This window comes from Octopus bimaculoides, chromosome 2, assembly GCF_001194135.2.
Source record: "Octopus bimaculoides isolate UCB-OBI-ISO-001 chromosome 2, ASM119413v2, whole genome shotgun sequence".
Lineage (NCBI taxonomy): Eukaryota > Metazoa > Mollusca > Cephalopoda > Octopoda > Octopodidae > Octopus > Octopus bimaculoides.
In genome coordinates, this window is record NC_068982.1 from 143927463 (window position 1) to 143946437 (window position 18975).

General features: G+C 34.3%; 1 protein-coding gene across 1 annotated transcript in view; it reads left to right on the forward strand.

The window, feature by feature from the left end:
• The window catches only part of LOC106881078 (cadherin-like and PC-esterase domain-containing protein 1), a 174928-nt gene that overhangs the window by 133977 nt on the left and 21976 nt on the right, over positions 1 to 18975 (forward strand). Inside the window, exons 8-12 of the mRNA XM_014931294.2 lie at positions 3848 to 4028; positions 8350 to 8522; positions 14002 to 14074; positions 14576 to 14728; positions 17301 to 17405. Of these exons, the coding sequence (XP_014786780.1) occupies positions 3848 to 4028; positions 8350 to 8522; positions 14002 to 14074; positions 14576 to 14728; positions 17301 to 17405 (685 nt within the window). The remainder of the gene's footprint in view (positions 1 to 3847; positions 4029 to 8349; positions 8523 to 14001; positions 14075 to 14575; positions 14729 to 17300; positions 17406 to 18975) is intronic.

Below are 18975 nucleotides of genomic sequence, written 5' to 3' on the forward strand. Positions count from 1 at the left end.
TATATATATATATATATATTCTGAGGCCTTTGATTTATGTAGCAAATGTATATTCAGCTAGACACTCAAAAAATATTTGGAAGCACTACATCATCTAGTGCATATTTGCACAATTATCTAATGACATTATATTTGATTGTGTCATACTGCTTGGAATTTACTAACCCAGCTGCATTGTCAACAGCAAGAAGAAGAAAAAGATATAAAAAGAGAGAAACAGGAAATGTTTTAAAGAAATTTTTTTAAAAACCCATTAAACTTAGTACAAAATGCTGAAGTGAATAATCTAAGACATAGAAAACGATATACATAAAGGGGCATTGCAATGTTTCAAGTAAATATCAAAATCTGATTTAAGACATAACAGGATATGAAGGTTATGACATCTGATGTAGGATGGGTACAAACGAAACACACCCACCATATATTTTTAACTGGCTGAATACTGACATAATGCTTTGATTTTAAATCCGGATTCTATTTAATCTCTTCAAACAGCACCACCATCATCATCATCACTTAACAAAACATAGAAAAGCCATTATGTCAAACACTGCTTAATTGCTTTTCTTTACTAGGATTGAGCATAGCTTTATGAATTTTCAAACTCAATGTTCTCATAAATTGAAATCAGGTCAAAATCTTCTGAAACTGAAAGTTCAATAAATGTCGAAATAATTTTTTGTTTTGTTTTGTTTTAATTTATTTTTATTTCATTGTTTTATTATTGTGGTAAATTTTGTTTTCCATGTAAGTTTGAATTTCAACTTAGGTATTGTTGTTGTTGTCGTTGTTGTTTTTTTGATTTGCTTCTTCTCCACTATCTCAGTTTTAGTTCATGAAAAACATGTTTTTATCCATTTGAAATTTCAAGTCACAAAAGAACAGAAAAGAAAGCAATAAAAAAAAAAACTGAAATTAATTCAAAGCAAAATTTTCATCTTTGGCATTGTGTATGTGCATGTGTATATGTGTGTGAGTGTGTGTGTGTGTGTGTGTGTATGTATAGATACATATACATGTCTGTGTGTGTAAATGTGTAGGTGTGTCTGTGTTTATGTATATTATGGTTATTTGTGTAAGTGTATATACATTTGTGTATGTGTATATGTAATGGGTATGAGTGTTTGCATATGTCTGTGCATGTGTATATATGGGCTGAAGTGTTATGTGTTTTGCTGTGTGTGTTTATGTGTGTGTGTATGAGAGGGTTGTGTGTAAGGGAGGGTTGTTTGTGTTGATGCTTTGCCTCTGTGTCTGCACATGTGAATACGCATCTGTATTTTTATGTATATGTTTATACTATCCTCTGTCAAATTAATTACTTTCTCAATACCATTCACGAAGACATTGCATCTCCTCAACATCACATATATTCCTCTCACAAACATTCTTTCATTCTACATCGAATTTTCACCTCTCTCTCTCTCTCCCTTTTCTCTCTCTCCCTTTTCTCTCTCTCTCTCTCTCTCTCCCTTTTCTCTCTCTCTCTCTCCCTTTTCTCTCTCTCTCTCTCTCCCTTTTCTCTCTCTCTCTCTCAAGTTGATTTTATAAATATCTTTCACTCTCTTTCTCCTCTCCCTATCAAGTGTGTGTGTGTGCACATATTAGTGTGTGTATTCTCTGAACATTAATGCTTATTCCTTAGTCAATTCTATACTCTGCAAGAGATCGTGATTCAGTCCCACATTGAGGAAATTTGAGCAAGCATCTTTTATGCAAGACATCCTGATTCAGTCCTACATTGCGGCATTTTGAGCAAGCATCTTTTTACCATAGCCCCAGATTGACTCAATCTTTGTGAGTGAAATTAAACAGAAGTTGTCACATGGACTGTATTTGTAATTGAAGTGTCCGGTCTTATCAAATACTGTATTGCACTGAATCTGTCACATGCTTTGCTGAATGTTGTCATGCTGAGTCTGCCTGTAGATTGTATTAAGAGTACATATACCTGTGAAACACTCTGCCGATTAGTTACAAACACAGTGAGAATTTAGTTCAATTGATCATCATCAAAATTGATAGAGGTCTCTTTCACTTCACTTCTGTGTGTGTGTGTAGAACACATCTGAAATACCTGGAGTGAACCTCAGCCCATCTGTGTTATTGTTTATACTTCACCACACTCAGAATCTTCCCTGCATTGGCTCTTGAGCATACAGTGGGCTGTGGAATGTGTGCTGGAGTGTACTCCTGTGTGACTTCATGTATAAGTTGTGGTTTGGTCAGTACTTGTGAATGTATGCATAAGTAGAAGGACAAATCCATATTTACTTTAGAAAGTATGTGACTGTCCGTACACTCTGCTAGTGCATAGGTGCACTATCCCAGGCTCCACCTGGGTGTCTTTGTTATTTGAATACCATGATTCTATCAGATCCTGCAAATTTAATATATATGTATGTATGTATGTATGTATGTATGTATATATATATATATATATATATATATAGAGAGAGAGAGAGAGAGAGAGATAGATGGATGGATGAATGGCTATACATACATACATACATGCATGCATGTGCGTGTGTGAGTATGTGCATGTGTAGGTATGTATAGGGGTGCATATTAATACAGGAGTGGCTGTGTGGTAAGTAGCTTGCTTACCAACCACATGGTCCCGGGTTCAGTCCCACTGCGTGGCATCTTGGGAAAGTGTCTTCTACTATAACCTCGGACCGACCAAAGCCTTGTGAGTGGATTTGGTAGACGGAAACTGAAAGAAGCCCGTCGTATATATGTATATATATATATTTATGCGTGTATGTGTTTGTGTGTCTGTGTTTGTCCCCCCAACATCGCTTGACAACCGATGCTGGTGTGTTTATGTTCCCGTAACTTAGTGGTTCGGCGAAAGAGACCGATAGAATAAGTACTAGGCTTCTAAAGAATAAGTCCTGGTGTCGATTTGCTCGACTAAAGGCGGTGCTCCAGCATGGCCACAGTCAAAAGACTGAAACAAGTAAAAGAGTAAAAGAGTATAGGAATTAATATTTATACAATATAGTATTACAAATCCATTTCAGACAATTTTACAAATTGGTTGTGTACATGAGAGTTAGGGAAAGCCTATCTTGACTAAACCCTTTTGATGAGTGCCAAAATTGGTTTCCTTATACTTTCATGTACAAAATCAATTGGCAAAATCAGCTGAAATGGATCTATAATACTGCATTACATAAATATTGATTTCAAATTTTGGCACAACTGGTACTCCTTTTATTGACCCTGAAATGATTAAAGGCAAAGTCAACTTTGGTGGAATTTGGACTCAGAATGTGAAGATGGGCAAAATGCCTCAAAGCATTTTGCCCATCATGCTTAATGATTCTGCCAGCTCACCACCTTGTATCTTGCAAATATTAATATACCAATTAAGATGGTGAGCTGATAGAATCATAAGCATGCCAGGCAACCAGTTGAGCACTGGGGTCGATGTAATAAACTTGCCCCCTCTCCTAAAATAGCTGGCCTTGAGCCAAAATTTCAAACCACTATTATTATACCTACTCAATTGACAAATATTTGTACACCTGTTTTTTCTTAGTCATGGATTATTAAACAAGTATGTGTATACATATAGATACTATAGATTTACATAAGATGAATCACAATGAAAGGGGGGAAAATACTCAATACTGTTAAGTAGAGTGGAATAATATAAATTCAGTGAGGAGTTTATATGAGTCACTATTTGGTGTTTCATGTCCCCAATATTCAGTTAACTGATGATCAAGAATCAGAAATTTTGAATAGCAAATCATGCAGATTCAGCCTTAAATAAATATTATATATATATGTATATATAAATATATGTATAAGTGCATATACTATTCTTCTTCAGCAAACCTTCATCCGATATTATATTCCAAGAGATTCCTAAAGATTTATTACTAATCGATGGTGAGCCACTGTTTCTTAGAGTCTATATCTCTGTTACTTCAATGCACCCTCTGAGAACATATCTTCATACACATATCAAGATATTACAATTACAAGAAGATGATGGTGTGAAATACTTAAAGGTCAGTATTTTGGTTCTCATATTTCTTCTAACAAGCTATCATCATCATCATCATCATCATCATCATCATCATCATCATCACCACCACCACCACCACCACCACCACCATCATCATTTAATGTCTGTTTTCCATTCTGGCATAGATTGGATAGTTTGGCTAGAGCTGGTAAGCTAGAGAAGTACATTGAATTTCAGTCATGTGTTTTGGATTGGTTTCTGCGGCTGGATGTCCTTCCCAAACCAACCACTCTACAGAGTGTACTGGGTGCATTTTTACACGGGCTCCAGCATAGGAGCTTTATACATGGCACTGGCACAGATGCTTTTTATCATTAAATTAGAATGTAAAATATCAGGATGTCCATTGCAAACAAAGATAAGACTTTCCTTCTTCTAAGCAGTTAAATTAACTTTGAGAGATTACTTATTATTTTTTATAAATTATTTTCCCTTTTCTTTAAGTAGGACTAACAATTGTCATTTATTCTTTCATTTTCCTACTAAAAGAGAAATATCAGTTAATTTTTTTTTTCATTACATCACTTAGTTTATTTATCTAAATGTATATCCTTGGCCCACTTGAGTTATTTCCCTTAGCTCATTTTATAGTTTTCAATTATAAAAACTTGTTTATGTGGTTGTTTAGTTAGGTCAGCCATGATCCTATAGACATTTGATCAAAGTTATATTAACTATGATCATTTTGTCTTTCCAGATTACATTATCCAATTTTTTTTTTTTTAGGGTGGTAGGGTGTGAGTTGAGAGCAATTTGATTGTTATTTCATGTATATTGAGTGACCACATAAAGACTCTGTTGATTGTCAGCAGAGACAGCCATAGCTGCTTCCATCTAAATGACTTTAGCCTGAAAGACTTAAGGATTGTCTATTTGAGTTCATCGTCTCTGTTACTGACCAAGACACACTCTTCTCAATGATCCAATTCACCTTACCACAAATCTAAGTAATGAAACAGTTGAGCAGATGAAGTTTTACACCTCCTGCATATGAATCATGATTTCAAATCTCTGTTGCAGGTAAAATCTCCCAGATTATCTGTGGGTAAAGGTTTCGTACAATAAATTAATATAATGTCCAAGGAAATATTTATCTCTTCTCTGTTTCACAGATTACAAAATCTGAGTTAAGCATTTGTCTTGAAAATTTCTTGAGGTCTTAAAAGATTTAGAGCTAAGGACCATTGAAGTGGTGGTTACATGTTGCTCATTGTAGACTTCAATTGTTATGTAGTAGATATGTCTTCATTTTGTAGATTAACACAAGTAAAACTTGAAATTCTTTTCAAAACAAAGGGCCAAAATAGGATTCCTTTGAATGATCTCTAGAGCAACATTACTTGACAGGGTATGTAGCTCAGAAATCAAAGAGTCCCTTCAGGTCAAGCCACTATTTCTCCACTCTGAGGAGTCACAGTTCCAGTACTATGGACATGCAATGAAAATGTCACAGGAAAGAATCACATGACAGTTTCTTCAAGCTGAGCCAACCAGTAGCAGAGCTAGAGGTAAACCAAAAATGATATGGTCAGATAATATCCATAATCTCAGTTGGTCACACTTGAGAGTCCAGTAAGAAAGTATAATATTGGTTGTTTCTGATAGAACTCTATGGAAAAGGTGCCTGACAACTCTACTACCCCAATGAGCCTCCTAAAAATAGAGGGCTGAGAATATGGATATATGGACTTTTTTAAAGCACAAGAATCCTCAGGGCCATTGATTATCTCTGATATCTGTAACATTATGTGGATGTGAGATAAACTTTATGATAGAGACAATACTGTTTCACTGACGAAAAAAATGAAAGCTACCAAAATACTCACTATTTTTTACGTTACTACTGCTAACTGCAATAACACTGTGTATTGTATTGCTTGTAATTCCAATTTAGGACTAAATGAACTCAACTGGATCAATCTTACCAGTCTTCAACTTTAACCTTATCCAATATCACAAGTCTTGGATAACCTGTGAAGTTCAAGGACATTACTCTTCCCTCCTGACCAAATCACTAAAAACAACCAATGACCACAAATTATTGTACCACTTATAACAGTAATTGAACCACTGATCCCTTGACTATTTCCTCTTGGCTATCTGTGATTCTATAGCAAGAAAGATCTACCTTATAACTTATCCAAAATTATAAAGTATTTCATCAACAGAAAAGCCATAAATTTATGGGGGACAGATATGTGTGTGTGTGTGTGTGTGTGTGTGTGTGTGTGTGTGTGTGTGTGTGTGTGTGTGTGTGTGTGTGTGTGTGTGTGTATGTGTGTGTGTGTGTGTGTGTGTGTGTGTGTACATAAATATATACATAAATACATACATTCATACATGCATATAATCAAAAATAATAACTGCTACTTATTTTATCAACCTTATACCATAGGAAGGAGATGAATGACACAAAATAATGCTATTTTCCCTACTTCATATTTTACCACAATACTTCCTACTCTTTAGCATATTTTCCTTTTTTTTAATATGTTTTACTTATGTACTTTTGATAGTAGCAAGTTTAACTAGATGATGATAATGATGAGATGACCTACTATTTTCCCATAATTTCTATCCTTGTTGCGAATATTAGAAATTAACATGAAATATATCATATTAAGGACCTATTTTATTATTTCCATCTTACATTCATTTAAATGTCAGCCTGAGGAGAGAAGTTCTGGAGATTTTGAACTTCTTTTAGGGCTGGATACTTAATCTAATGTACTTTGTCAAACTGAGAGTTTTGTTCCACTGACCTCTTAAATATTAAGTTCAGTATTTAACATACTTATGCTAATTGCTATCAAATAAAAATATTTTACATAATATTCAAATAAAGCAATTAAATACATCTTTGTGTTGTGGGAGGGTCATTAAGCCAATAATAAACACATGCACAGGTTATATTTCACTTCTTTTGTTATTATTAGTCAATTAGTTAACCATTTAACCAATTAACTAATCATTTGTTTGATTAATCATTCAGTCAATCAATCATCTAAGTTTGTTGTAATCCTTTCGATGTCATTCCTGGTCTCTTCAATGACATCCATCTCCACTCCAGATCTATATAATATCATTTATGAATCCACAAGTATATGCATACCCATGTATTGCTGATGCATACCACTTTGCATATGCCTCTTTCTGCATATATATATGTATACATACTTATGTATTGCTGATGCATATCACCTTACACAAGCATCTTCACATTAAATTGGTCAATGAATATCGTATAAATCAGATATTGTGGCAGACATGTTAATCTGCTCCTATCACCACTACCCCTTCAAACAAAAAATTATAAACCCATAGGTTAGTAAAAATACATTGGCATGAGTGTTCAGATAGTAAATATACATTAATATGTTAATAACCCTACATCTGTTATTTTGCATGAATGTATGCTTATATGCTCTGCATATGCATGTGTGAAGTGTAGTACGTTTGAAGATAAATTTCTTATTCTCTTGAGTTATTAGAATGAAAGGTGAAGGGGGTCTTTAAATTGTAATTTGATCTGTGCTTTCTCCAAAATAAGTAAACCAAATAGATTTGAATGTCCATACCAACATACACTCAGTCCATTCACAAAGGAAAATATATTAATCATAAAATAAATGTTTCTAAAATAAACAAATGTTTAACAACCCACACTTCTCTCAGAATCCACATTATACATATACATGAATATGCATGCACTCTCTCTCTCTCTCTCTCTCTCTCTAAAACATTCTCACTTGCATCCCCATAAATATAAATATAGAATCTGTAAGCTAGGAGACAGACACATCTGGATTAGAGAGGAATGTCATTAATGTGGTCTAAAATAACAATGAAAAAACTCTGACAAAACTAGCTGGTTAATTGACCAAATCGTTCATAAAACAATCAATTAAAACGGTTGACTAGTTGACTATCAAAGAAAAAGAAGTTAAATAGAACCTGTCTGTGAGTTTATTATTGGTAAAATGACCCTTTATTATAGGCAAAATCTGTTTCAGCACACAATTTCACATCAAGAATAAAATAAGTAGATAAAACAATTATTTTCAGGTAGCTGACTTAATTTTTTATATACATTTCTTAAAATTCTTGTAAAGAAACCTCAGAGTTAAGATTTTTCAAAGCGGTGATATTAAAATGCAAAATTTGTGTTAATGGAAAGACTAAATAAATAAATAAATAAAGGCCAAACTGGATTAAATTTTTATTTACCATTTTTCATTTTTCTAAAAACACTTCAAAATTTTGTTGAGTATTCCTAATATATAGTTTTCAATTTTCACAAACAGATTACAAATAAAGCTGGGAAACTTTGGAATTTACTGCTGAGAATTCATAACAGTTATGGACAATCATCAGCGGAAAAGTTGCTTTCTTTCTTGAAGATGGAGATTGTCTCCTTGCTGATGTTGGCTGAAACTCTCATCACTCAGTCCAATAAAGTTAAAAGTAAAAATATTCTGTGAGTAGATTCTGTAATTTTAAAATTTTATTAGAATTTTATATGTATCCTGACTAACTAACATTGCCTTAAAAACCCAATTAAAGTTATGCTAAAAAAAGATTAACTTTCTTAATTGTGACTATTTAAAGTGAAGTGATAAAATAATTCTAGGTGTGAATTCTAGAAAATACTTCAGTATAACATTAAAAAAATACAGTGCCACATCAGGGATAATGAGATGGAGGCAGTAGAGGCAGCAGTTGTGGTGGTTCCATAATACTCCTGTACAGCATTTTTTTTTTGTGTGTGTTTGTGTGTGTGTGTGAGAGAGAGAGAGACAGACAGACAGACAGACAAACAATCAAGTAGACAGGGCATACTAAAGACATCTTTCACAAGTATTATCTAAAAATGCAAGTATGCTTAACATTATATGAATTGAAAGTTTATGATTGAAAATCCATTATGGAAATAGATGCCACCTAAGTTTGATTCACAGAAAAAAAGGGGGAAAAAAGCGGGGGAAAAAAGCATAGTACCTAACCAACACAGTACCTAACCAACAATAAGTTGGTTAGGTACTGTGCTATTTTGCTGTAAACTTTCTGTAGTAACTAGAAATCAATGTAAGTAACAGTTTGACTTGACTGTAAACACATAAAACATTATGAGTTAAAGAATTACATCATTGCAGAATAATTTCAATAATTTAAGAACACACAAAACTGTTATATTCACTTTCTGTTATATTTCTCTATAGTGCAGTCTGTTATGAAGTGTCAAAAAGTTTGCTGAAACCAGATATACTGACGCATTTCCCCTGCATCTCAAATGTTATGAGAATTTGTAATAAGTTTTAATAAATTACAAACAAGATTTTTTTTTTTACTTCTAATAAATACAAGCATTGAATCCTTATTTTATTGCTTTTGTAAATGTTTAGAACAAACATAATGTAAATGCTGTGCATGCACATATAAGATAAAATTCTGAAAAAAAAAGAAGAAATGTATTCTGGAATCTAAAGAAAATTTTATTTTACACAAAGATACACTTGTGGAAGAAGGAGACCCAGGAAGACATGGGATGAAGTACTGAAGGTTGACCTCAAGACACTGAGCCTCACAAAGGAAATGACTAAGAACTGAAATATCTGGTACATTGTTGTACTCAAGAAGACCCATCTGCCAGTGCAGAATTGATACTGGTGCTGTGCCACATAAAAACCACTTGTGCTGGATGCCACATTAAAAGCATTGGTGCTGGAGCCACCCAAAAAGCACTCAGTACACTCTGTGGAGTGGTTGGTGTTAGGAAGGGCATCTAACTATAGAAACCAAGTCAGAACAGACAATGGAGCCTGGTGCAGTCCCTGCCTTACCAGCTCTGGTCAAACCATCCAACCCATGCCAGCATGGAAAATGGACGTTAAATGATAATAAGGATAATAATGATGATGCTGATGATGATGATGAATCACGCTTGAATGTGTTTCTTCAGTGAAATGGTACAAGCATGATATTTAAAGACTACATCAGGTATACAGAGAATCATTTATATTTATAAATTGCAGCTGTCCAAGCTAAGATGTCATTAATTGCTTGAAGTATACCAGGAATAATTTCTCTAAACTCTCCTCATCTAACCCTTCAGAAAAAATGATGACTTTACTAAAGACAGAAAGTCAATCTAATACTTGCTAACACCTGTTGATAGTGTTAAAAATAACAGAGAAAAAAGAAAACTGAAAAACTTGAGTAAATTCTGAACAGTTCCTCAGAGAACCACTTGTCTTTGATCAATTGTTATCTTGTGTTCTAAAACAATTTTCCAAATTACAGTTGGAGAATTTGGTTCTGGCAACAGGTGAAAAAGGAAGTAGGATTCTCCTCGTAACTAGATCAAGCATGGTTGGAAGTGTGATTTTAAGACAATAAATGGGTTTAGGTGAACCATTACTTATTTTGAAATCAATATTCTTTGAACATTATCTTCTTGAATGTCAAATCAATATTCTGATGCTTGATACTATCTCATCTAATGTTTCAGGCTATATGTCATATTTTATTATCTGTTCTTGCTTTTAAATAATAGTTACCAAACATTGTTTCCTCAAAAAGAAAAAAAAAATCTTCAAAGAAACTTCATGACATGTGACATTGATTAACCAAAGTAGATTGCCATTCACTTTGAACCAAAAGAAATTAGCTATAAACCATCTGCTGCTTTATAATACAATCCAAGAATATTAAAACAGCTGCATGAACAACACATTTTCTGCTACTGCTGCTGCTACTATACATTGTATAATTGATGCTGAAGATGACCCATTTTTGTGTTCTACACAGTCACATGCAGGCCCACAGAAATTAATTCTGGTGAACAATCATCCTCAATCCCGAGAGATTGGCAACAACAGAAAATCCCTTAAAGAAAACCTGTTTGATATTTGTTAGCTTGGGAAAACAAATATTTAAAAAAATGATTATTTTCATTTATCAAAATATATTTTATAATTTGTCTTTATGAATTGTTTCAAGTAATTCAATTAATCTTTAAAATAAGATTGTTTCTAAAGTTAAGTTACTGCTGACACATTCAATAAAGACAGCATTAAAAAACTGACTAGAAATAATTAAATGGTTAGGAAAAAAACAATATAAGTCAATGACTAATTTTATTTTAGTTGTAGGAATTTGACTAAAGTCACTTAACATTGTAGAATAAAAGAAAAGTAAAATTCATCCACTGTCTCAGTTGTAACTATTCCTAATTGTGAGTGGAATATTCTAAATGAAACATTAACAGTTAACACCAAAACCATTATGACATGCATAGGACAGCAGAATACTGTGAGCTAAGTATGATGTGACATTCAAATCTGACAACAGACTTCTGAGTGTCAAGAAGCCCCCTTGTAATTGTGGAATTGTAAGTTTATGACAATAATCTTTTTCACAAACATTACAGATGTTCTTAAGGCCTTCATAAAAACATATTTCAGTATTCTGGCAATTGTCTAGATGCCTTTTGGTTAACAAGGATTTCATGTGCATATATCCATTAATGTACTTATGTAATGGTACTTTAGATATAAATTTTGCCAAGTTCACTTTTTTTCACTTTTTAGAGGAGGAGATGGACAATGGGTAAATTCTTAGGGGAGGTTCTGAAAAGAGTTGTATGCAATGCTATGCAATTCTAATCCTATTACAGATTTTACAATTACAAATCAAGAGCTGAAACCAACCACCAAGTTGCTTGAACATATATTTGATTTTATTTACAATGGATGGATAGGTGTCCTCACCTTGTTTGTTGTTACCACAACGTTTTGACTGATGTACTCTCCAGCCTTCTGGTGGAATTTCGAACCCAATCCTTTATTTGATTAACGGGGTACTCTGTAATCATTCCTAAGGTATTCTTTTTCTGCTGATGTTATTTTTTGTTAATATTATTTCTCAAGTCCTTGCATGGGATTGAACTCAGAATCCAAGGGTTAGTAGCTTACACTATATGTCCGTGTGCAATTACACAGTGAATTTGGGGGCTTATAAACCTATTATTTTATCTTTCCTTAATACTGGTTTCCATATTACATCCATATCTGCACTAGGTCTGCTTAGGAGGTTATTGTATCCTTGCATATGTGCTGCCTCTTTTAATTTTCGTATTTTCCAGTGGTGATCTCTGTCTATTATTTTAACTTCATCCCACAGAGGAAGGTGGTCTCTGTTTTTCCATACATGATCGGCTATACCCAATTTTTCAATATCTCCTCATGTCACAGCTTTACAATGTTCCTCTACCCTTATTTTAAGGGAGTGACATGTTTTGCCTTTGTATAACCTACCACAACTGCATGGTATGGAGTACATGCAATTTTTGGTCATATATTTTTCTATGGGTGGTTTTACTTGGAGGAGATATTTGTGAAATGTTGTATTACTTCTGAATATTGTCCTGATGTCATATGGACCACATAACTTTTGTATCTTTTCTGAGAGGCTTTGATAAAGGGTAGACAGACTGTGGTCAGTTTATGGGTTTCATCCTCTCTCTTTTTTTTAATTGGAGTGGATAGTATGCTTTCTGGGTAGTTGATGCATGGCAGATTGTTTCTTAGCTTGATCATTTCTTCATGGCATGTATCAAGATCACTACTTATAGTCTTTGCTCAATGTTTTAGGCACTGAGCAATCCCTCTCTTTATACTGTATGGATGGTGGGAATTGAAGTTGAGTTATTATCCAGTGAAGATTGGCTTGCAGTATACAAATGTCCTGAACCCTATACACAGTGTGTGTTATTAATACATCCAGGAATGCCAGCTGATTGTCTTTATCCTTTTCCATTGTGAACTGTATGGATGGCTTTATTGAGTTCACATGATCTAGCAGCACTTGGACATCCTCCTGGTGGGGGCCAGAGTATAAAAATGTCATCAACATATCAAAGCCATAAGGTTGGCTTTAGTGGCGTTGATCCTAAAGCCAAATTCTCAAAGTATTCCATGTATATATTACTGGTGATAGCAGCAAACCCATAGCTAAACCCTCTTCTTGTCGATATATATCAGTATCTACTCTGAAGTAAGTTTCCTGTTGGTATACTAGTGTGTTCTTTTAGAGAGGTGTCTGTCACTAATTTGTTTTGAATCATTGAGTGCTTCATCAGTTGGGACTTCGGTAAACAGACTTATCACATCTAGACTAACCATCTGATTGGATCCAGGTGGGATATCCTTGATCAATTTTGTGAAGTGAGTGGAATTCTTCACATATGATGTTGACATACCTGCTAATGGATTAACTATATTCACAAAGAATCAGCTCAGCGGAAGACATACCAAAACTCTACAGCTCACTATAGGTCCTTATGGAATTCTATCCTTATGAATCTTAGGGAGACCATACATATGTGGCAGCTTACTGTAGTGTTGGGTCAGTTGTCTGAACTTCATAGGTATGAAGTGATCCTTCTTCTTGATTAAGATCTGTGATAACTTTCTCTCTGTTTTCAGAGATGGGTCTTTATTTTGCTGTAACTAATGAGACTTGCCAATTTTTCAGAGTATTCAGACTTGTTCATCCTCACTGTAGCATTGCTCTTGTCCACTGGAAGTATTGTGATGGAACTGTCAATCTGTAATGTTTTGATAGCGAACTTTTCTTCCTTAGTGATGTTTGGTTTGGGAAGTTTCACTTTCTCTAATACCTGTCTCACTTTCCACCTTAGTTCATCTCCCTGAGCTTTTGGTGTCTTTATGGCTACCTCCTCAATAGGGACTAATATGTTCAAGTATAGACATAATAAAGGGTTGGGTTCAAAATTCCACCAGAACACCTGATGAAGGCTGAAGCGTACATCAGTTGAAACATTGTGGTAACAACAAACAAGGTGAGGACATTTATCTGTCCATTGTAAATAATGTGCATAATTCCTCATCTCAAAAATATAGAATATTTGATTTTATTCTATTTTTATTTCTCAGGTGTCCAAATTGCTTCCAATTGATACACATTGATCTCACTATAGATTCCAGTTTTCGACCATTCATACTTGATGTAAGTATTTATCTGTGTATGTGTGTGTGTCTGTGCACGTGCGCGTATGCGCGAATGTTTTATCTATATGTATAGACCTAGTTTCAACTGTTTGAAAATTTAAAGTCCAGTGATATTGTTTAAGATAAAGACATAGCAGCATCTTCCTGATCTTTACAAATTTTTTTTTTAAATGGTTATAACAAAACCTTCCGTAATTATTTCTACAATAAGAGAAAACTGGGGAGATCTTGAAGTATATATTAACTTAAATATTTTATTGATACAAACAGGGCATTAAGGACTGTGTCACATATCTTGGTCCTCTGTCATTTCCTTTATATGATGGTAAGTATGTGTTTGTGTGTTTGTGTATGAAGAGAGAGAAAATGGAAAGCATTTTCATAATTTGGTTTTCTTTAAATAAGGAAAAATATATCAGCTAACATAGTATTCTGTTGGAAAAAAAATAAAATCAATAATGTTTGTAAACAATAAATGTTTTGTTATGAATTTTTCTAGATCCAGTGTTCACCTGTTGGATCCGATTCAGGTGAAAATCTGCCTCCTAACTCAGTGATCAGAGATCTATTGAACATGGTGTTACAAGAATCCAGTGTCACAATTGACGTTGCCTATGCTTTAGACGAGCAAGGATTAGATATAGGTTTGATGGTGAGTACATATTTCATCGATTGATGGCTTGAAAAAGAAGTACAATGCTGGATGTCAGCTGATTCGTGATGATGGAGGTGTTGGTGATGTAATGGTGGTGGAAGTGGCTGGAAGTCATGGTGAAGGTGTTGGGGATGATAATGATGATGGTGTGAGTGATGTTTGACCTAATGGTATTGATGATGTGGTTGTTGTTGCTGCTGTTTAGGCTCAGGTTAGCATTGATTGAGCCAACCCATAGAAAGATGCTTTAGCTGTCTTTTCAGGGTTTTATAGAACTATATTATTTTATTCATCCTTTCATTATTTAAGACAGGGGTTTTCAAACTTTTGACTTTCGGACCTCTTTATATTTCAGGCTTTACCTTAGGGACCCCCTTATAAACGCTTATGAAATTTATACATAAATATTTGCTTAAAATAACATATATTTTTACATTTATTTATTTAACAGTATTTAACAAATAGGTTTATTGTCAATTAAAAGATTTCGATTAAAAAACATATATAAAATCAAATTTCCCATAAAAAGTATTTGCTGTCTACAGACCCCCTGTCTTGTCTTTGCGGACCCCCTGTGGTCCGCAGACCACAGTTTGAAAACCCCTGATTTAAGACAATCGACTGAGATTGGGGGAAGATTTTACATCTCTAACAGGTCACATAGCCTGTTGAGGTTCCTGATGATGGTGGCAGTGATGAAGATTATGGCAACAATAGTACTGTTGATAGTGGTAGTGCTTATGATAATGGTGGTAGTGGTGATAATGATGATGAAGAAAAATACAAAAATAGAGCCTAATAGTGGTAGTGGCGACACCAGCAGTAGGGATGTATGTGAAGGTTGTACTGGAGGTGGGGTGGGGGGTTGATTGTAATGACAAGCATTTTTATTTTCAAAACGTTTTCATTATTTACATTGTGTTTTTAGAAATTTTTTCCATCAATAAAATTGTACAAATTTATTGTTCACAAATGGCCTCCATGATTCACTGAACATAGAGAATCAACTTATAATGTATAACATAATATGACACACTACTAGTTTATATTTGGCAGTGGTAGATTTAATCTGCAGTTTGTTTTGACATTCCAACCTGACTCTTGAGAATGTCTTTAGAAGAGCCCACTCAGTTGCAACTATTTAGTCCAAGTCTTCAGTCTGGGGTTTCATCTACTTTTCAACCAATCTGGGAAGTTCTTACAAATTATAGCATTTATTGCCCAATTCCTCTAATTATGCTTTTAAAGAAAGCATGATATAAAGTAATTAGTGTGTGGACTATAAAACTACTTTTGATGTCTGATATATAAAGTGACTACTACAATCTGGTAATGATAGAGCTACTTCTAATGTCTGGTACACACAGATACTATTACAGTCAGGTATATGGGAAAAACTACTATTATTGACTGGCACACAAAGAGCCACCACTTTAGCCTAACATATAGAAAACTACTATTTTAGTCTGGTGTATAGACTGCATTCATCTCTATTCCCATCTCTGTCCATCTGTCACTCCCCTTCACACCTTCATGAAACTATTCACCCAACCATCCTCAATTCTGCCTCTATCCTCTTCATATTTGCCTTCTTGTACTTTGTGAGTATGCCTTGACACCTCATCTCCATCATTCTTTCTTCTTTTCTGCTGGGGTAGCCATGTGTCACTTCTACAACAAGACACCTGTTCCTCTCCCTTTGCTGTACTTTAACCTTCAAATGCCTTGCACAAACGTACTTCCCTCAATACTTCACCCCAATTCTGTCAAAGGGTCTCTTATGTTGCAAGTTACTTCGTGACGTCACATGTGCTAGTGTCACATAGAAAGCACCCAGTACCCCCTATAAAGTGTACTGGGTGTTAAGAAGGGCATCCAGCCATTGAACCATACCTATGAAGACACAGGAGCTCAGTACAGTCCTCTGGTTTGTTGGATCCTGTTAATCCATCCAACTCATACCTGCATGGAATAGATATTAAATGATGATTATACAGAGAACTACTATTATAGTCTAGTATAGAGACAGTTACTATTATAGTTTAATATATAAAGTGCTACTATTAAAGTTTGTATCTACAACCAGCAAATGCTGCAAAGTATTTTATGTGTGGATCTAATGACTCTGTTAATCCTCCTATGATACATATATATTAAAAAGCAGTTAGTCAGTAATTCATGAAATTACAAGAATTTGCAATACTATATTATAATCGTTGCAAGTATAAAGTAGTTGTTGTTTTCTAGTTGTGCCAGATCATCCCTGACTAAGTGGATCTGTGATCAAAGGATTTTCAGCCACAACCATCCTGTCTTTTCTTTTTTGGAAATAAAACTAAATTATCCAATATTATTTTCCTTTTATGGTGGATGTGAGTCATTTGAGAGAGATGTAACTGCTATTTCTAGCAGATTAAATGAACTTTTAGATTCCCACATTGGCTTGACTGTACTATAGTATACTTAAGTATACACCAGTACACTAATTATGTATAGTATTAGTACACTAATTATGTATAGTATTATTGCTATTTTATATGTATAGTAATATAATTTTTTATTTTTTCAGGAAGGTCAGTGTAATGTATTTGACCAGTTCTGTTTGTCAAACCAACAACTTCTTTATCTTCTGGAAAGTCGAGCAGAGAGTTTAAACCTTGGTGAATTCATACGCGTAAGGAACATATTAATACTTAAAACATTAAAATAACTAAAATAGTTTCAAATATGTAGCAACAAAATAAGAAAATATTAGACAGGGACTTAAAAATCGATGTGAAACAGTCCTTCATTTTTCTTTCCAATTTTTTGATACAAATATTCACTATCAATTATATTGAAGTTTTGCAAATAATATGTAGTCAATATCTAGCCTCGGTGGCTGTTTTCTGTTATGAGGCTTTTTAGTCATAATCAATTCTATAGTAAACTTATTCAAAGATGAAAATATGCAGCCCACATGCCAATATTTCTTTGAACTTCATCTGGAAGCATGGGAGATAACTCAAGATATTTAATTTATATTTCAAATTATCAATAGCAATATATTGATTCGATCTGACCTTGTGCCAAAATTTGAAACCGATATATGGATTCAGAAGATATAAAGTAATGCTTATATATTGGTATATAGAAGGAGGAATATTTAAAAATTAAGTTATTTCTCAAGTATCATTCACATGATAAATTGTAGTGTCAAACACCAGATTTATTAACAAATTGGTTTCAAATTTTTGGCACAAGGCCAGCAATTTTAGGGGAGAGGTTAAGTCAATTACATCAACTCCTATGCTTGACTAGTACTTATTTTACTGACTCTGAAAGGATGAAAGGCAGAGTTTACCTCGGTGGAATTTGAACTCAGAACATAAGGATGGATGGAATGTCGCTAAGCATTTTGCCTGGTGTGCTAATGGTTCTGTCAGCTTTCTACCTTTAAACCAACCATTTCATCACAGAGCACAGATTCAATTTACAGATCTACGGATTCAGCATGTTTCCACTGCACCACTCAGCTCAACAGATTCATAAACAAATTAGTTAACAATAATGATTTCATGTCACACTGACACAGGGTTAGTAATATGTAGGAGAGAGAAATATAGCCATGTGGATTAGACCCATAGAACAGGCCTGCTACTTATACCTTTGACTATGTAGCAATGCTATTCCAACCATAGCTTGATTTTTAAAAAAGAATATTGTCTTCAGTTAGATAAGCCTTTTATTAAAGTAAAAGCTATTTGCCAACATAATGTAGCTGTCCCGAAAGGGACGATGTTACTGCATCGTTTCTAGCTGGCTATACGACACACTATCAGTGTACCGGTAGTGCGTCATATAGCCAGCTGGAAACGATGTTTCTTATTGCTTTATTGCCCACAAGGGGCTAAACATAGAGGGGACAAACAAGGGATTAAGTTGATTACATCGATCCCAGTGCGTAACTGGTACTTAATTTGTCAGCCCCAAAAGGATGAAAAGCAAAGTCGACCTTGGTGGAATTTGAACTCAGAATGTAGCAACAGACAAAATACTGCTAAGCATTTCGCCCAGCATGTTAACGTTTCTGCCAACTCGCCACCAGTTGGAAATGATGTTTCTTGGGGCTAAAACAACAGTAACATCTTTCCTTTTGGGACAGCCACATTATGTTGGCAAACAGCCTGTACTTTAAAGAACTGTTACTGAATGTCTCCCTTTGAGAGGTTTAGAAATAAAACCTTTTATTACCAACACATTTG